The 21,025-nt window shown below is 42.8% G+C and overlaps 1 protein-coding gene across 1 annotated transcript; it reads right to left on the bottom strand.

Annotated features, from left to right (window-relative positions):
• Window positions 1-3,578: 3,578 nt before the first annotated feature.
• ZFP3 (ZFP3 zinc finger protein) lies at window positions 3,579-17,841 on the bottom strand. The gene is made up of 2 exons (XM_037808328.1): window positions 17,696-17,841; window positions 3,579-8,405 (listed from the first exon to the last, which is right to left on the bottom strand). The coding sequence occupies exon 2, from the start codon at window positions 8,395-8,397 to the stop codon at window positions 6,925-6,927; it is 1,473 nt and encodes a 490-aa protein (XP_037664256.1). The 5' UTR covers window positions 8,398-8,405; window positions 17,696-17,841; the 3' UTR covers window positions 3,579-6,924.
• Window positions 17,842-21,025: the final 3,184 nt, after the last annotated feature.

Genomic DNA, 21,025 nt, shown 5'->3' with positions numbered 1-21,025 from the left:
TGGTTTTCTTCTCTTCCCAACCTCTTGCAAAAACAAAAAAGGGATAAGTTTCTGCAGATGAATTCAGCAGACATCAGATATTTTATTTTTTTTTTTGAGCTGTGTAACATAATATTTGGATACATGGTAATTCGTTTTATGTAACTGATAAAATGGTGATTAATATTAATGTTAGTTCAACCATATATTTACAGTTTGGGAATGTGCAGTTATAGTTCTGCGGGAGAAATAATTTGTCAGTGTTCACCAGCTTGTAAAAACCTAGTACAAGAAATTAAACATCTAAATAAACAATGAAATGCATTTATCATTATTAAGATTCTTTTTCTTAAGGTTAACAGCTTATTTTGTAAAAAAGTGAATGAATTGCACTTAATGCCATTTGAAGTAAAGTGTGTCATTTTATAAATAAAAGATAAAATGAAGTCAGCATTTTAGTAAGCGCTTGTAAACCAAATTTGTCAGGGTATGAGAAATGTATTTAATACTGAAAGTGCTCTCCCTTATATACTTCCCTTTTGATTTAAAGGTCTTAATAATTGTGAAGCAATTTACTATTCTCTACTGAAGAAACAGTATTTGAATAGTCATGGAAAACCTTGATTTGAAGCTCAGTTAAACCAATTATTAGCAGTTTGGGGCAGCTTAACTTATGAGCCTCAGTTTCCTCATTTGCAAATTAATGATTACATATCTTTATAGATTTTGAAAAATAATTTGAACGTAGTATGGCACATGAGAGATTAATGTCAGTTTCTTTCAATAATCTCCTTTGCATAGTGTTTTCGTTTCCTAGCTCCTAAAGCAAATACCATACAACGGGTTGGTTTAACAACAGGAATTTATTGGCTCACGGTTTCAGAAGCTGGAAGGCTTGCTTCCTGCCTGGGTCGGTTTCTTCTGGCTGGCCAGTGATCTCGGGGGTTTCTTGGTTTTCCCATCATATGGTAATACACATGGCAGCACTTGTTTTTCTTCTGGTTTCTGTTGACTTTGGGCTTCTGGCTGCTCCCTGTGGCTTCTTTCTCAGTCTGATTTTCACTCTGTTTATAAAAGACTCCGGTAATCCAGACTAAAGTCCAACCTGACTCAGTTGGACCACAATTTAACTGAAGTAACGTCTTCAGGAGATCTTATTTACAAATGGGTCTACACCCACAGGACCAGGGATTGGGATCTGAACATGCCTTTTGTGGGGGGACATGTTTCAATCCCCATCGTATAGTTTATATAACTCTAAAAGAGACAAATGTCCTCTTCTGATTTTTTAAATAGCAGTTACAAATGTAAAAGACTCAATTTGAGTAAAAAGTGATAATCCATCTTGTGTTTACTTAAAAGTATTTGCTTCCACATCTTCATGCTAGTTTAGCACTTAATATGCTCCACTCTTAAAAGGAGTCAGGGCCAAGGGGAAGAATAGAGGCTTCTGGAGGCCCTTTGTTCTTTAAATCTTAGGAATTGTGATTGGAGCTAGTTATTTACAGCTATTTTTGATTGTTTAAAAAAAAATTACAGTCTACTCTTGGGAAAAGATAATTTTGTGTAATTGATTACTAAATGATAAGACTATTACCATACAGCCCCTGAAACAGCATTTGCGTTTATTGAGAGAGGAGGCACTCATGATAAGTGAAACATGTCTTTTGTATTTGAAAAATTAAATGTTCGCAGTATTGGACTGTATGTATGGTGCTAAAAATCAATTAATTTACTTTATAAACCTTATCTGTACTGGAAAAAAAAAACTATCTCTAACAAGATTGTTTATATTATAAATTTTCTCTAAATATCTTTGGAATGGCTAAATGAATCCCATCCTGGGGATATGGGGTCATCACAAACTACTCATTACATCGGGCTGACAGACACAGGCACAAGTCCTGGGCCATCGCCCGCCCACACGGACTCAAGCGTCTAAGCTGGCGTCCCAAAGCCCGCGCCCGCCACAGATAATCCACGCGGGGTCCCCTACAGTCCCCCCATCTCAGTATCACCAACAATAGGATGGTCACAGCAGCAGAAAGGCACAGCAGGATCCCAATGCGCAAGCGCACCGCCATCGAGCCCCGCCCCCTGGGTCCGCGGCTGTCAGGTACAAGAGAGGAGTCCTCCCGGCTTCCTAGAGCGGTCCCAGCGACAGCAACACGTCTGCCCGCGCCGGGGAAAGTTTCTCTCCTGGGGGTCCTAACTCTCGGTCCTTGAGGCAAGGTGACGGCTGAACGCAGTTGGTGACTCTTCGGCGATCTGGTGGGTGCCAGCAAAGTTGGGTCCACAAGATGAAAACACTATCTGCAAAGCATGTCATAAATAAGTGGAAGACGAGCGTTCCGGTCAGCCGATAATTGCAGGAGAGATTGGTGTCGCGACCGATATCCTGAGCAAAGCCCCGGGTTGGGAGAGGGCTTGTAAGGGACAACCAGGGAATCGAAGAGGAGGCCCGAGTTTGGGTCCTAGGGCTCGTGCCCTGCCAAAACTGGCCTCTCCTGTCCCGTCTGTCGCCGCCCCCAAGCTGCCATCCTCCCTCTGAGCATCTCTCCCAACTCTCAGAGCTTTGGGAAAAGGTGGGAGCCGGATGATTCCTTTGCTGATTGGAGCATTGAGTCCTCTCGCCCCCTGCTCTGCAGCGCCGACCACCACTCATTATTATTATTATTGTCTCTTAGCATATCTCTTAGCGCTTACTCCCCGCTCCTGGCACAGGTCTTACCATGTCGTAGATGTCTGCAGTGGCTGAAGAATGTGTGCCGTCCCGCATTACTGAAGCTCCCTTCCCCAGGTTCTCACCGGAATCGTCCCCGCCCCTTCCCACTGGGCTTTTCCTGAGGCTCCAGCTCCAGCTCCAGGGGTTCACCCAGGCAGGTTGTTTTGACACAGCCTCATCCCCAAAGCTGAGAGATACAGCGGGGGTTGGGGGTGGGGGGGTGGAGTTATTGTGGAAGTTACTTGGTAATTTTTTAAAAGGTAAAAGTTTGCTTTTAGAAACGTGCGAAGTGCTACAAATGTCCATGAATTCTCTGAGATTGGAAGCATATTTTTCTGGACAGAGCTTTCCTGATTCTCAAAGGAGATCCTTGACCTAATAGTATTACCAATATGCCTTAGACCAGAAATCACTTAGGAGAGCACTTGGAATAAAAAGAATCATAGACAAAACAAACACACAAACACAAAACCACCATTCCCAAAATCTCATTCACACACACACACACACACCTCCCAGAAAAATGCAGGACCCTGATTTGAAAAAAACACTGGTTTAAGGGATTCAGGGACAGTATAACAAAATACGTATAACACTTGTCCTGCCATGAAAGATGTAGGATCTCACCAAGTAAAGCAGAGCAGTGACTTCAGAAGGAAAAGCTTATGCAAAATCCCAATACAACTAACAGAACACAGCACGTTGGGGTACTTGGGGAAAGGTAAAACTTACAGGGTGGGGATGAAAACTGTTATGCAAAATCATATTAAGAACACAATGAAACATATTGTAGTTTGGAATAATAAACATTAGAAAGGCATCAAGTCAGTAAAACTGGTAAATACTTTATTTACCTAAAGTATTAGTATACCATTAAAATTAAGTTAATCAGGGAAGGAAGAAAATATACATGGACATAATGCCAAAAATGCTGAAGGATATATCTGGTTATTAGGTAGGACTTGTTGAGTTCATGAGACTTTCTTTTTAATATGTCTAAAACTAAAACTCATGTATTTTCTTTTCCTTGGTAGAATTCTACTTGCACAAAATTACACCTACCAGTCACAATTATGGTCAGATTTTTGACTCCCAAATAAAATAGTGAGGGAGGCAAAAAGGAGAAGGAAAAGAGAATCTTCCTGAGATAACTGGATGAGAGGTGGAGGAGGGCAGGGAATGAGGTTGCAGGATGTATGTATAGTGTATATAAGAAGATGGAGATAATCTCATCAGAATTCTTGTGAAAACACTAAGTATGTTGGAAGATTCTTCTTAAGGTGAGACTACCCTAACTTAAGAACATACTTGGGTACAACAAAAGTTGATCACTAAATTGCCTTCTAATGTTCATATGAGTGGATTAACTGGAGGGTCTTACATTTAGGTATGTAGTTTGAGCTGAGGTGGGAGGATGGGCATCTGGTAAAAAAAAAAAAAAAAAAATGGAGCTGAAGCAGCTGGGCCGAGAGGGGGAGGACAAAGGAAAAAAACCTTCAGGGGCAAGTTGGTCAAGGGACTGAGAACAAAATGTCTAATAGGATGTATAATATGAACCCCCTTCTCCACTTTTTACACAGCATCTTCAGTCAAGTCCAAATTTCCTAATAATGTGTTTGTATGTGTGGATTCTTTGGGGAATCTTGAGAAGGTGCGAAGTTCTATATCAGGGGTGGCAAAGGGTAAATAAGGAAATAAAATATGCCAACATAGGAACCAGAAGTTAAAGGGCTAGATGACATCAAGCTTTCATGTGAGGACAATATGGTCTGGGAATAATTCAATTTGATCTTAAGCAATGAAAAAATCAAAAAGCATTCTATGCTTGAATTTTACTGCTGGAGGCAGGGGTGCCTGGAAGGATGTGGAAATGGCAATCAACTGTTCATTTTATTGCCCTTTTCTCAAGCCAAGAGCATGAACCTAGGGGAACACCTATATGAGGGTACAGAATAAACCCCCTTTATGTACTGTGTGCTCAGTTATGTTTTCAAGGTGATGGGGACTGAATCATGTCCCCCACAAGACAAGTCCAAGTCCTAATCCCCAAGTCCGGTGGGTATGAACTCATTTGTAAATAGGATCTTTGAAGTTCCTATTAAGATGACACCAAATTGAATTACGGTGGGCCTTAATCCAGTGTCACCGAAATCCTTATAAGCAGGAAGAAATCTGGACACAATCAATAGAAGCCAGAGAAGACAGAATATAGATGGCCATGGGACAGGCAGAGCCTGAGTAATAGTCAGCCACCCCCAGAACACTCCAGACTTCAGAGAAAGCTTGATCATGCTGACACCCTGATTTTGGACTTCTCGCCTCCCAAACTGGAGGGCAACAAATTCCTGTGGTTTAAGCCAACTAGTCTGTGGTATTTGTTATAGCAGCCCTGGCAAACTAAGACACAAGGACATGATTAAAATCCAGCATGTTCAAATTCATGTAATAATTAGTCATAACCAATTTTAAAAACATACAAAGGATTTCAAATAAGCCAGTAATGAGTCCACTTATCTGCGGCATGGCACAGCGGTTAAGAGCATGGACCAGCGCCGGAGTCTTGGCTCTAGCACTTACTAGTCGTGTGATCGTGGGTCAGTTACTCAAAATCAAACCCCCCTCTGCAGTTTCTTCATCTTTTAAATGAGGGTAAAAGTAGCCACATCACTGATGGTTGCACAACTCTGTAAATTTACTAAAAATCATTGAACACTTAACATGGGTGAATTGTACAGTATGTAAATTATATCTCAATAAAGCTGTTTAAAAAATTACCCACATCGGAGATGCTGGGAAAATAAAAACACATAATACATGTAAACTGTCTGGCACTGTGCATGGCACACAGTAAACAATAAATATTAGCAATTAGTATTAGTGTGATAAAGAAGAGATTAAAGAGTAGAATAATGAAGATAAATAAAGTTAGATTAAAAAAAAATTGAGGAATTATTGGGCTGGTTGACACTTTAGAGATCATTTAGTTCACCTCCCCTCATTGTACAAATAAATTAGGGACCAGACAGGGGAAGTGCCTTCTTCAAGGTATAGCTCTAAGACCAGAACCCAGGCCTGCCGAATTCTCATTAGTGCAATTTCCAGTACCACCCACTGCCTCAGAAACATGGATATGTGAAAAGCAGAGGATGTGTTTCCTCAAAGGAGTAACATATAGGAATACACAGAGATGATGGGGAGAATTCCGAGGCTAAGGGGCCGAGCAAGAAGAGGCTATCACCTCCTGGCCTACTACCCAGGGCCCCTGGCAGTGTGGTCCAGATCATGGGAGCTTAAGTGCTTTGCAAGGCAAGGCTCTCGTCAGCCAGGTGAATGAGGCTCCTCCTTCTGGCCAGGTGCCTGGTGAAGATGAAGGGGAAGCTGCAGTCCTTTTTGCTAGTTCCTGACATGGGATCTGTCAGCAGCAGCAGGAGCTGGGGCCAAAGGTTAATGTAGTGGTTCTCAGGAGCTGTCCAGCTGAGCAGCCCTGGAATGCAGCACAGCTGCTAAAGAGCAGAATAAGGCACACCTAGTTTGGCCTCACTGGTTTATCCCCTGGCCTTGACCAGCCAGCCCCTTTGGATTTTAAGGACCTTCACTTACAATACTGTAAACTGCCTGTCATCAGGGGGACCCTCTTCTGATGAACGAGGGAGCCTAGCAGGAGGTGCTAAATGGCCATACCTCCTGCTTCTTTCTTAATGCTGCCATCTTCTAAGGAAACTTGATAGCATGGTTGGAAGATTTTTGAGGCTAACAAAAGCTTACTAAATTATTCAAATGCAAAAATGTACACAGGAGAACAAGATGTGTCTTCTAGGCCATGCATGACTTTCTAACATTTCAGGGGATTAATATTCAATGAGTCAACTGTCACTCTCAGAAGGTGGTGGAATCAGTTTCCTCCATTTTTCCTGGAGGCTAAATTGTTGTAATGTCATGTGGTCCACTGGGGAAGGAGGAAGAGAGGGAGGGAAAAGAAGGAAAGAGAAGAGGAGAATTAAGGCCTGAAACAGCTTTCATGATTTAACTCAGTACACTGAAACATCTCAATGAATAGTTCATAAAAGTGCCTCATCCTTTTTGACCAAATATTTAAATCAAAATCAGTGGAAGCACGGAGGAGATTCTGTCAATTCATTTGTTCTCAGAACTTGGGGCACAGATTTTGAACAAATTCATAAGTCTAACTGAAACTTTTCCACAGAAAGCTTTCCTGTAGATCATTCCATACAGTGAACACTTTGATGTCTAAGAAGGTGAGAGCTCCGACTAAAGGTCTTCTGACATTCTTGGCACTCGTAAGGCTTCTCCCCAGTGTGAATTCTCTGGTGTATGGTAAGTTGGGAATGCTGGCTGAATGTTTTCTCACACTCATTACACTCATAAGGTTTCTCTCCAATATGAATTTTCTGATGGAGAAGCAGCTCAGAGTTATCCCAAAAGGTTCTGGCACATTCATTACACTGATGGGGTTTCTCCCCAGTATGAATTCTCTGATGGACAATAAGGTGAGAAGTTCGCCTGAAAGCCTTCCCACACTCAAAGCATTCATAGGGTTTCTCTCCAGTATGAATTCTCTCGTGTCTAAGAAGTTCTGAGTTCCCCCTGAAAGCTTTCCCACACTCCTTACATACATAGGGCTTCTCACCAGTATGAATTCTGATATGTCTAGTAATTTCTGAATTCTGACCAAAAGTTTTCCCGCACTCATTACATTCATAGGGTTTGTCCCCTGTATGAATTCTTTGGTGCCGGATAAGCTCAGAACTCTGACCGAAGCCTTTCCCACATTCGTTACACAGATACGGTTTCTCTCCAGTATGAATTTTCTGGTGTCTAATAAGGCCTGAGCTATGCTTGAAGGCTTTGCCACACTCATTGCATTCATGATACCTTTCTTCAGTATGAATTCTCTGATGCTGAATAAGTTGTGAACTAACCCTAAAGGTTTTTCCACATTCATTACATTCATATGGTTTCTCTCCAGTGTGTATTCTCTGATGTAGCATAAGTGCTGAATTCTGACTGAAGGCTTTACCACATTCTTCACATTTATAGGGTCTCTCTCCAGTATGAATTCTATGATGATGGATAAGATGTGAACTCTGAATGAAGGCCTTTCCACATTCACCACAAGCAAAGGGTTTCTCTCCAGCATGAATTCTCAGATGTCTACGCAAGCTTGAGTTAGTTCCAAATGTCTTTCCACATTCTTTGCATTCAAAGGGTTTCTCTCCACTATGAACTCTCATATGCTGGATAAGATGTGAGTTCTGATTAAAGGTTTTCCCACATTCTTTACATGTATGAGGCTTTTCTCCCACAGAACTTCTCTGTGTTTTGTTAGGTTCTGGATTTTCTATGAAGCTGTGGCCGGAGGAAGCAAATGTACTAACTCCCTCCACTGCAAGATCTCTCTCTCTCTCATTATACTCCCGGTCAATCTCACTTGAGGGTGACTTTTTAAAGATAATCAACTGTGAAGCAAAGTCTCTCTCCTGAAGAGACATCTGCTCCATAATCTCTTCTGTGGATTCTCTCAAATGTTCCTCTAACATGTCTTCTTCACAAGCTGCTCCAAATTCATGACCCTGGTAAACCACTTTTGGAAGTTTTTCTAATATTATTCCATTTGGTTCAGATTCTTCAGAAATTTCTTCCTTGAGAATCACCTCCTTGTTCTCAGTCCCCATCTCACAATCTGAAATGAAAGAGGGGACGTATGTGAAGTGGCTATATCATATTTAAATGGAGCTAACACCTAAAGGAAGATGGAGCTTTGGCATGGTCCTGACAGCACTCAAAAAATAGTTTAGGTATCCAATGAGGTAATAGGATGTTGTTGAGGAGAGGATATATAGGTTTAGGATTACAGTGGACATGCTGAACAAACAGCAGAAGTTTAGGAGAAATGACCAGAGGAAGAGATTTAAGGAGAGAAATAGGAAATAGATCCTACAAGGGCTGATAAAAGTCCCATAATAACAGCAAGTTGGTCATGGAACCTGAGGTTGGTAAGACAGAATGACCACCCTTGGTTCCCAATATGGTCCTAGTTTTATTCTCTCCAGAAGATTACTGAATTCTATCAACACCATTTACTGAATAATCCTTTATCCTACTGATCTGAAAGGGCACCTAAACTGTAGTGTAAATGTCCATATACATTTGGGTCAATTTCTGGACTCCATTCAGTTCTACTGATCAGTCTATTCCTTCTCCAGTACCAAACTGTTCAACCTACTGTAGCTTCATTAAAATTTTTAATATCTGGTAGAGAAAGTTATCTCTCATCAGTCTTCTTTTTCAGATATTTCCTATCTATTCTTAAATTTTTCCAGATGAAATTTAGTATAATTTTGTAAAATTTTCAAAATTAGCCTGATATTCTCTATCATGTCTATATAGCTTTTCATTTAGCATAAATGAATTTTTATTATATTTCATAACTGGTTATTATTTATGTATATAGGAGCTGTTATTTTTATACATTAATTTTATAATCAGTCCCTTTATAGAAGTTTAATATTTTTATAGATCTTAAAACCTATAAATTTTTAAATCTCTAAAAGTCTGTGGCAAAGATTTCTAGTTGCCTACCCCAATATCCATTCTTTCCCACCTCCATAGCAACAGAATAATGAATTTATTTAGTGTGGCAATCAGCCTGGCTAAAGCAATATATTCCCCAGTTTTATTTATAGATAGATTTGGCCATGTGGTAAATTCTGGCCAATGAGACAGTGAGATGCAAGTGGAAGCATGTGGGACTTCTGGGAAGGCCCCTGAGTAGGGAATGGATGCATTTCTTCCATCCTTTTCTGCCTCAGGCATGAGGTGATGTTTAAGGATCTATTTACACACCCTAGGGCTGGGGATCAGATCAGAGATGGATGTAACCTGGGTTCTTGCTGACTCCGTGGAACTGCTGTACTAGCCCTAGAATGCCTGCCTCCAGACTTCTTTTATCTAGGAGAGATAAGCTTCTACTTTGCTTAAGCCACCATGTGTTGTTTTAGTTTTGGCTCCTCAAGCAAATACTATGCAACAGGTTGGCTTAAACAATGGGAATTTATTAGCTTTTTGAGGCTAGGAAAAGTCAAATCAAGGTAAGGGTTCTTCCCCAAAACTTGTGGCGTTGTGTGGCTGGTTGCCGGTAATCCTTAGTCCTTGGCTTTTCTGTCACATGACAATGCACATGGCGGCCTCTCCTGGCCTCTCCCTTCTCTTCTGGGTTTTGTTGATTTCAGCTTCTGGCTGCTCCCTCTGTGACTTTCTCTTTGTGTGTGTCTGAATTTCATTCTACTTATAAAGGACTCCAGTAACAGGATTAAGACACATCTTGATTGGGGTGGGCCACACCTTAACTGAAGCAATCTCATCAAAAGTTTCTTCTTACAATGGGATCATACCCACAGGAATGGATCAAGTTTAAGAATTTGTTTTTCTGGGGTACACAGCTCCAAACCAAATGTGTTTTTCTGTTATATGTAGCTGTACTGGTTTGTATATATTCTGTCCCCCAGAAAAAGCCATGTTCTTTGATGCAATCTTGTGGGGGCAGACGTATTAGTGTTGATTAGGTAGGAACCTTTGGATTAGGTTGTTTCCATGGAGATGTGACCCACCCAACTGTAGGTGATAACTCTGATTAGATAATTTCCATCGTGGCGTGGCCCTGACCATTCAGTGTGGGCCTTGATTAGTTTACTAGAGCCCTATATAAGAGCTCAGACAAAAGGAGCATGCTGCTGCAACTTACAGAGACATTTTGAAGACGGCCTTGAAAGCAGACTTTTGCTCCAGAGAAGCTGAGAGGACAAACGCCCCAAGGGCAACATTTTGAAGATCCCAAAGGAACTGAGAGAGGAGCTAGAACACAACCTGGGATCAGCAGATGCCAGCCACGTGCCTTCCCACCTTACAGAGGTTTTCCTGGACGCCAATGGCCTTCCTTCGATGAAGGTATGCTATTGTTGATGCCCTACCTTGGACACTTAATGGCCTTAAGATCGTAACGTTGTAAGCAAATAAGCCCCCTTTATAAAAGCCAGTCCATTTCTGGTGTTTTGCAAAATGGCAGCATTAGCAAACCGGAACAGTAGCCAAACCTATTCCTAATGACACAATGGCCCTAGGGATTTAGCTGTCCCCATTACAAAAGTGGGATCCAGATACTGGGAAAATGAGCCTGGTCCTGTCCAGAAATAAGCAACCTGCAGCAAATACAGAAGTGACCCTTTGCATAGGGCCGTGTATTTGTGCACAGAAGCGCAACTGAAGAATGCAATCCTCCCAAAGTGTTCATTGCAGACGGTGATTCTCAAGGTGTTTGCAGGGACTATGGGACTTCATCCTGTAGACAATGCAGAGTCATGGAAGGGTTTTTAAACCCAGTTGTGGAGTGGTCCACAATCAGATTATTATTTCAGGTAGATGCACAATGGTAGCTCTTTAGTGGTTGAACTAAAAACAGCAAGCCCGGCCACAGGAAGTTAACTTTGGAAGCTGATACCATCATCAAGGCAAGAGATCTGACAAGGGCCATAGGAGTGGGGATGAAGAACAGAAGACTCAAGAACTATTTTAAGACGTCAAATTCAGCAAGACTTGGTGACTACTTGGATACAGTGTAGAGAAGAAGAAGGAATCAAAGATGGTGCCCAGGTCTCATTTTTTTTTTTGAGGGGTGGCAAGTGGATGGATGGCGGTGTCACTAACTGAGAAGGAGAACACTGAAGGAGGAGCTAGCTTAGCAAGGAAGATGACAGATTCTCTTTTAGACAAGCTGAGTTTCAGGATCTCCAGATAAAGGTATCGAGGAAGCAGTTAGGACTACAGAAAGAGATTTGAGAGTACTCGGCATAGATAGTAATGAATGTAGTTTGAGAAATGTCAGAGACTGTGGACAGAAACTTGGAAAGCCAAAGCCAACACTGAAGAGTACTCTAGTTATTTTCTATTTTCCCCTCCAGATCTTCTTTCCACCTTTTTCCACCTTGTCTCTGCCCCAGAAGGCTGACCTGTATGGCATACATCAACAGGCCCTTGGGATTCCAGCCAGGTTCCAATAACAAGGAGCCTCTGCAGGAGACTATAGATAGAGAGGAGAGTGAGGTCAGGACATTTATTCTCCTGGTTCCTTCCTTTAAGGTTGTCTTGGGCTAGTGGTATCCCTTGCTTGAAGGTTTCCCTCAAGAAGTCTATCCTACCCAAATGTCTCACCATCTGGGTTCTAGTAACCTCTCCTACCTCTTGTCCCTTCAGGCCCAGGGTGGTGACCTCTTCACTTCTGCTAGCCACAGATTCCCCAACACCCTGCCCATACCTTTATAATTTATAATTAACCTCTTTGCACATAAACCTTCCTCTAATCATCCTAATTTGAGTGAACTATTTCCTGACTGATAATAAAGGGGTAGGGAGGGGAAGAGAAGCCTGCCAAGAGGAGAAAGAACCACAACACACAGAATACAGTGTCATAGAAGTCAATAGAGCAAGGGCAGAGGTAATTAACAACAATGTCAAATGCAGTAGAGAGACACAGTAAGATAAGATTTGGAAAATGTCTACAGGGACAATTAGGTGGTGAGAGATGACTTCAGTGAGAACAGATGCAGTAGAATGGTAGAGGCAGAAGCCGGATGGCAGTGGACTGAATAATGAATTTGCTGCTTCTTTCAAAAATCTTGGATGAAAGGAGAGAACCAAGAAGATAGTAATGTGAATGCACTACAGGGTCAAGGAAAGATTTTATCTGATGGGGGAGATCTGAACACATTTGTATTAGAAGGGCTGTTTCTAGTACAGAGACAGAAGCTGAGAAGAGAGGGGAAAAGATGAGATAACTGAAGAAATGAAGACCCTGAGAAACAGGAGGGATTGGGATCAAGTAGTGAGGGAAGGGGGAAGTGGTGATTTCGGGGTGACCTTTGTACTGCCCCTTTTCCCTGCCCTGCCTCCAAACCTCCACAGGGTAGGATCCCCTACCAACCTACCCTGAGCCCTCTCTCGTCACTCATCAATGCAGCCCTGGTGATACCCTCCTTCTCTGACACCTGAAAGGAACCTGATCTCCTACTGAGACCTTGAACTTTCAGAGGCTGTCTGTTATCCTCAAGATGGAATGGAATCTTTTTCAACTGTTCTCCCTCAGTATCTCCTCTAATTTCCTCATGGAGTAAGGGACAGCACTCAATTGAATGTATCTAGCATCAGCAAATCAAAAAGCTACATTTCTCCTTTGTGTTGAAATATTTGAAATTTATAGATAATATGTACCTATTTAATTGTAAGGATCCATGGTGTTAAATTTAGTATTTTCTTTATTCATGGTACTATGTGCATTGGAAAGTAGTCTTAAATTAATGTTTCTCTAATACCCAGCCAAGAACAAGTTCCACAAAACGCTATGTCAGTCCCTACCTACTTCTAACTCCCCCTCAACTTTCATTTTCATCTTTCTCCTATGGTTGCTTCTTGTCCCATCACCTAATTCTTTACAAGGTGAGCATTCACAGAACCTGCATCTGCCCCACACCATACAGAAAATCACTTGTCCACAGCAAAATAAGATACAACAGATATTAGGTATTTTTATATACTCCCCAACTGGAAGACCTAGGAGAAGGTTTAAATCCAGAAAGCCTTCCCCAGCTAAATCTGACTCCCTCTGACCTTTACTTTGTTTTCTGCCAGTCACATTACTGTCATTTGTTGAATATTTGCTTTATAAGAATCTTCTCATATACAAACCAAAGCCAGTCTCTGATTGGTTCATTTTCCCAGTGGCACAGCCACACCTTAAGACTCTCCTCATATGGAAACACTCCACTTCTCATTGCTTAAATTCAAATTCCCAACCACCCACTTTCCTATCTTTCTGTCTCTCATTTCTTCAGGTTGCTAAATCTTAACTTAGCTGTTTCTGGAGAGAGATACTATGGGGGTGCCACCTGAGGGGCAGAGGTCACCACTTTTGGTCCTCAGTTTGAGGGATAACAAAGCAGACTTCTATTAGGTCACCAAAGTTCAGAATAGGGTCCTCAGCTTTGCAGACCTAGATTTGTTTTTCCAGTGCACCCTAGGAAAGCAGGTTCAGGAAGCCTAAAACAGAATGCCCACCTGTTATTTAACAACAAGAAATAAAATTTCAAAAGGACCACAGTGCCTGGATGAAAATTTTACATAAGAAGCCACATAAAACCCTGATCACTGGTAGACCTAGAATCATAGCAGGAACATCTAGTTAGATCAGTGATTCTTAAATAATGGTTCTTGGCCTGGAACTAGACTAGCTGCACATGAATCAACTGGGAAGTTTGTTAAAAATACTAATTTCCAGACCTCTCAGAATCAGAATCTCCAGGGGTGGGCCCAAGGGATCTGTATTTTTAACAAGTGCCCCAAGTGTTTCTGAACCCCAGCAATAGTGACTAGACTTACCCCTCTCTTAATCTGGGGCCTCCATCTCTACTCAATGTCTGGTCTACCAAGCAGATCAACACATGCATCAAGCACCAGGACTGCAGATACATTTTCCAGTCTTGCTCTGACTTCTTTTTTTTCCTATCTTCCATCTTGATTATCCCTCGTTCACCCTAAACATCTCACAGCAGACAGATAACATATATAATTGACTACATTACTCTTTTCTAAGTCAAAAATCACATTTCAATAGGAGGGAATCTGCTTAAATTGAAGTAGAGATTTTTTTAAAAATCACATTACAGTTATGCTTATCAAACTGACCCTAGTTACTCTGACTGGACCTGAGTTTGCCCAAAGTGCCTGAATCAGAGTTTACAGCAATCTCTTGTTATAGCAATACCACTTAATTCTTTGAACTAATCTGAGCCATAAACTAAAATCACTTTGTGATTTGTAGTAAAAAAGTTATTAAACAATTTATCAGCTGACAGCTTGGTTGGGTCTTCTTTATATTTGCTGAAAGCAAAGATTGGGACTTGAGTTGCAAAAGATCCAAGAATTATTCACTTCCTCAACAAACTGACCCTTTGGGTGGCACTCCAGAGGTTTTTCCTTCCCAAGGTGAGGCACCATAGCAAAATTAAGGATGGGTTAAGAGGTCTGACTCTCTTTTGTCAGAAGAGCAGTTGTAAAAGAGGATGTGAGAAAAAAGAAATCTACAGGCCACAGGCCCGTTCTCAGGCAGATCAGTCATAGGCAAGGACACTAACTGTAGTCAAGGATCTAGAAATCAACTTCCATATAACAATCCATGTACCCACAGACCTTTCGGAAAAGTGTCTGTGTACCCATTCCTCGTACTCCTGTTTGGAGACTGTAGCACCACAGCATTCTGGGCAGGGAATATGCAAGCAAAGCCTCAGAGGCCAGGAAGTACAGGAGAAGTAAGAAGAGGAATAGAGAGAACACTTTGGCTTCCATGTAGCACGTGCAGGGTTGGGATAAATAAGGAAGCAGAGAAGACAAGGGAGGATGCACTGAAATTCTTATGAGGAAATTGATGAGCACTTGCTATAAGCTGTGTGCTTACCAATTTACTGACATTATCTTACTCAACCCTCACAATCTCTTTATGAGACCAGTGTGCTAGAGAGCATGAGTGTGAAGAGGAACCAATCAGCATAGTTTCCTGGCTTTCTCCAGCAGCAGTTTTGGCGGCCCGAGAGAGGACGGGGAAACTGGCATGATATGTGTGGCAGAAGACTGAGAGATTGAGGGACTTGAGGGTGTTAGCCAGGACATAGTTGAGATGACTGAATGAGACAGAGGCAAATGAAGCATGTGTGTGTGGGCGTGTGCTCACACATGTACTAACAGAGGTTCCAAAGAGGGAAAAGAATGCTATAAGTACACAGGACCAGGGGAGTTTTCTGGAAATTAGGATGAGGTTACTCTTCTGAATGTTAAACTCATGAAATTTAAAAAGTTTTATTTTGATACATCAAAATTTATAATACACCAAAAATAATCTCCTTTGCAACTATTAAAACTTAAGAAAAACAACTGCAACAGTTTGGATGTCAACTTACAAATATGTAATGGGGTACAAAGTTTTTCAGAATTATTTTATAGGGTATCTGAGCAAAATGATTTGCAGTGGCCTTGCTCTCTTTTCAAGAGATCTGACCTCACCCAAGGGCTCTTGTGTTAACCAAATTCTTATCATCCCCTTTCAAGTGACTGATTCAGAAACAGCAGGGCCTGGTTCAGGAATCAACAAATGACTTCATCTGAGTCAATGATATTCTGAAAAAGTTTGCTAGGAGCTTCTGGGAATAGTTTCTGCCACCTTGAGAGAGCCACAGGAAGAGAGTTCCTCTGTATATTGTTGCCTAAAACTGCTGCTGCATCTCACTACCAGTATGTGGATGAAGACAAGTAGAGCTAAGAAAATCAAGGGGAAACGGGGTCAGAATCACTAGATGAAGTCAGTCCTGAAGCTGCTATAATTCTTGACTTCTGGTTATGTGAGCTTATACATTTGCATGTTTTTGAGCTAGTCTGAGTTAGGTACTGTTACTTAGAGACAAAAGCATCCCAACTGATACCAGTGCTTTCCCCTAACTTCTGAAAGGCCAGAACCTACCAAATACTCAATATCTAGTACATGGATCACTTCTTCCCAAAGTCTTCACTAATATCTAACATCTGCAGGAAGGAAGTTCTCTCTTGGTCCTCTGAACCAGCATTTCACTGGCCCTTTTCTCACCTTTTTCTTTGTACTATAGTTTTCATGTCACTTCCTGATAATTGCTCCCCAAGGCCTACAAAATAAAACTTAACATGACTCATAATGCCTTCCTGGTCAGGCTCTGTCTCCCTTCCGCATCTCCTGTTCCACACTCTCCAATGAATGTTGGAAGTTGCAGTCACACTCAGTCCCCTGCAGTTCAAATACTTCCTGTTCTTTAAAGCTTCTCTGCTTTTAAGAACAGATTATTCCTGCTTTCTGAAGTACTATCTCCCACCTTGTGTATTTAACAGACATCTACAAGACCAAGCTCTAGCATGGGCATACCTCCATTTTCCTTCCTGACCCCACCTCCATTGTGTCAAAAACAGACACTCCTTCATCCTGTAGGTAAAGTTTATTTTCACATCTGTTTTCTTCTCTAGACTGTGAGTAAGAACGATGTTCTATTCATCTTGGTATTCCCAATCTCTAGCACATTTCTGGTACCTAGTTAATGTTTGTTAAATACATTTGCGAAAATGTCTTACCTATGTAATTAATCTCTGATACCCTTAAGGGCTAAATGGATACTTCATTCATCTTTGTAACTAAAGAGTGTGGCTGGTGTCCAATAATTATGTGTTAAAATAACAGAAATTCTGACAGTACAATGTATATGATGTATACAATGCATATGATGAACAACTGTACACTTTGGATGATTGCATGGTATGTGACTGTATCTCAATAAAATTGCAAGGAAAAAAATAAAGTAACCAATTCTTTTTCTCAATCTGGATGATATTTAATTTAAAGCACTGTTATCCTTTTTTCCTCGTGTCCTCCACCTGGTTCCCACAATCAAGAGGGCTATGAACTCTGTGTTCAAACCTGTCTCCTTGGATAACTAACCTCACAAACCAATGCCGTCTGCAGCACAGAGCACAATATGCCCCGGGGGCCCTAAATTTTGACACTGACCGGCCATTTCTTTCCCACGGTTTATTTAGGGATGGCATGTCCGAGAAAACTACAGCTCCCATAGGCACCCACGTCGGGACCGAGCGAGGGGATGTCTCTGCTTCTCGCGCCCGCCTGGCTGACAAGGCACGGAAACAGAGATGGCACGGGCCCTGGCAGTGCCCAGACCCACACGCTCTGTGTGCAGGAGGTGACATGGAGGTTCGAGGGCACCGTGAAGTCCAAGGTCACACAGCAAAGCCGGGTCAGGAACCGGCCTAAATATGGGGTTTACGCTCCGCTCGCAGGCCAGGGAGCGGGGAGCCCAGCGCCCTCCTCCCCCCAGCCCTGACGGCATGAAGTCTCACCGCAGGCCGCTACCGCCCCACGCTCACTCCGCTCGGGCTCCCGGCGCTGCTCCGCCCGCTCGCACCGAACCCGCAGCTGTTGTCCCGGTGTCACGGGCGACGGGCACCGGCCACTTCCGGTACCCGGGCCGCTCTCCGCCAATCAGCGCGCGCCGCACTCCGCTCGAGGAGCAGGTTGTTCCCCACGCCGATGCCTCGGCACCCTTTCCAGCTTTGCTTTTAGCTGGTGCTAGCCCTAACCAGAGCCCACCGCTCCTCCGCCTACCAGGTCGCTCCTTGGCATTTCCCTGCGCACAGTGCAATGCCCACGACGATGCCCACTTTAGTCCCAGGATCGCTGACGAGCTAGGTCCTCCGGGATTCCTAGAACGGCTCTGGGGATGCACTTCCGTCCCGTGCAAGGGCGCTCTGTGCGCTGGTCCCCACCATAGCTTGAGAAGTTGGTAGTCTGCTTGGTGTTCCCGTGGGAAGGGTTTGCGTAAACCTCTTAACGCCCCCAACCCTCATCTCTCTTAGCCCTTCACTCCCTTCCCTGAGTTCCGTGAGTCCTGTAAAACCCAGATCCCTGGGCCCTGGGAACAGGCCAGTCATCTGCTGGAGGCGAAGGGAGCCCTGCTCTGTAGTCACGGGCTTGAGGAATTGATGCTTGGGCTGAAATCTGAAGGTTGTTCGGGAATTAACCTAGATTGAGAGCTAGGGGGTTAACGGTTCAGGCAATGGAAAAGCACTCTATACTGGCCTTCTTTTTGACCTTGAACAAACTGAGTCCTTTCTCGCCTCAGAACCTTTGTGCCTTTTACTTCCTCTAAATTAACACAAGTTTCTGGTCATTCAGATTTCGGTTTAAACGTCACTACTTTGGAGAGGACTTCCATCCTATCTAATGTTGCCTCAAACCACAGTGCCTCTCCTACATATCAGTTACAAGAGAGAACTATGATTGGTCCTGATTTGGTCTTCTACTCACCCCTGGACCAATCATTTTATTTAAGGGAAAGGGATAGTACGATTAAGCAAGCCCAGAGGGCCACGTGTCTGTCCAGTGGTGGGGATTGGCTTCTGTGTTTGCCCTGCTGTAATCCAGTGGAATAGGGGAGGGAGTGACTCACCTCAGGGATTTTGTACGAATATCCATTACACAACCTAGCAGAAAGGAAAATGTTCCCTTGAATTCTTCATGGGAATTAGGTCCTAGACTCTAACATCCATCACTTTAGGCACACTTACACCAATATTCCTCCTTTCTGGTACTGTCTGGGAAGTTTAATAACCCTAGTTCAGTCCAAATGTCCATTTTCCTTGTCTAGGCTAGTGGGGGAAAAAATCATACGTTTTGGAAAAGAGCCCCAAGATAAGTTCATAGTCTCCACCTCACAGAGATCTTTCTCTGTGGCCCAGAAATAATTTCATTTCTCTAATCAGTTTCTCCATGGTTGCCATTTCAACTTTCTTCACTCTGCTCAAACCTTTGTCCAAGCCATGATGCAAGAGGAGTCAATTACTATCACAATCATTACCAGCTATTTTCATCCAAAGGAAGGATATCCAGTAAAGGGCATCCTGCCTCAGAACCAAGGATCAGAGACATTTAGTCCTACTGATTTGTTTCCCACTATACCTGCATTAATGGGCTTCTGCCTAAAAAGGCTAGATGAGTGATTTTCAAACTTGGCTGCATACTGAAATTACCTAGAGATCTTTAAAAACGCTGTTGTCTGGTGCTACCCACATAGTCTCAGTTGAAATCGATCTGCGATGGTCTTGCCATGGGATTTTTTTTTTTAAGTTTTCCAGGTGTTCTAACATGCACCCAAGGTTGAAAACCAATAGGCTAGGTCAGTGGTTCTCAAAGTGTGGTCTCTGAACTAGCATCATCATCACCAGATCCCCTGAATCAGAAACTCTGAGGGTATGGCTCAGCGATCTGCATTTAACAAGCCCTTGGGGGTTCTGTGCAAACTAAAGTTCAAGAATCTGTGTTCTAGGTACTGGAAGTGCTTCATTTGATCAGCCTTTGTGTGTAGAGTAGAAAGGAAAGTATAAATTGCTTCCTCCCGGCTACTTCCCTGCCCACCATCTGCTTTATTACACTGACCAACTTAGAGGCCCTCTGGAGCAATGGGAACTTACTGAAGGAAGGAGATCAGGGCATATGGTTCACAAGTACTATTCCCATTTCCAAAGTGAGAGGATGTATATGGCTAGGTAGGGGCTGGGGTTTGATTATTTACTAACAGGCTCACGACTCGTAAAAAAATGAATTTTATAGGTAAGCCTGAGAAGTTTTGCAATTTTTGGGAAAAAAAAAAGGCAGGTAGGAACCTTGCCCACCCTCCTCCTGAATTCACAGAGGGGACAGGGACATGGAAAATAAAAGAAGTATTGCTCCTATTCACCTGCATCCCTTCTCTTCCATTTGTGGAAGATGTGGGAAAGAGGTCTATAAGCACCAGCTGCATCCTTTTCTTATGCTTTAAAACCATGCCATCTCTCAAGCTATTTGGCAACTCTGATTTGGGCCTAGTGCCCAAATTGAATTGTCTGCAGACCCCATTCAAAGCTATTACCAAGCTATTGGAATCAGCAGTCAGTGTCTTCCCAGACATTGTACATGTGAGCAAAAGCACCCCCTTTGTAAACCTTGAGATCTTTCAAAACCCTCTCTCATGAGCATAGCCCTGGGGCCTGCAGATGATCTGACACAAGCTATCTGGCTTGGATAGCTTTCTCTTCCCGTTAACTGCTCTCCTCTTCCCACCTCCCCACATCAGATTCTTACTTATCACTGTCACCTCCCTTGTCGATCCTGCCTTTCTCTCTTTTCAAATAGGCCAACCTCACAGAACATCCTCCACACCTGAAGTCTCACTCAGTGTAACACAAATACCTCTTGCCTTACGTCACTTAACCATTTCCTGTTGTTCTAGTTTGCTAATGCTGCTGGAATGCAAAACACCAGAAATGGATCAGCTTTTAAAAAGGGGGTTTATTTGGTTACAGAGTTAAGGTCTTAAGGCCATAAAGTGTCCAAGGTAACACATCAGCAATCAGGTACCTTCACTGGAGGATGGCCAGTGGTGTCCGGAAAACCGCTGTTAGCTGGGAAGACATGTGGCTGGCGTCTGCTCCAAAGTTCTGGTTTCAAAATGGCTTTCTCCCAGGACGTTCCTCTCTGGGCTTCAGCTCCTCAAAAATGTCACTCTTAGTTGCTCTTGGGGTGTTTGTCCTCTCTTAGCTTCTCCAGAGCAGAAGTCTGCTTTCAACGGCTGTCTTCAAACTGTCTCTCATCTGCAGCTACTCTCTTAGCTTCTGTGCATTCTTCAAAGCATT

This window comes from Choloepus didactylus, chromosome 18, assembly GCF_015220235.1.
Source record: "Choloepus didactylus isolate mChoDid1 chromosome 18, mChoDid1.pri, whole genome shotgun sequence".
NCBI classification, from domain to species: Eukaryota; Metazoa; Chordata; class Mammalia; order Pilosa; family Megalonychidae; genus Choloepus; species Choloepus didactylus.
This window is presented reverse-complemented; position numbering and strand designations above follow the sequence as displayed.

Coding starts and splice junctions, on each gene's coding strand:
- ZFP3 (XM_037808328.1), bottom strand. CDS start 8,397: ATGGGGACTGAGAACAAGGAGGTGATTCTCAAGGAAGAAATTTCTGAA.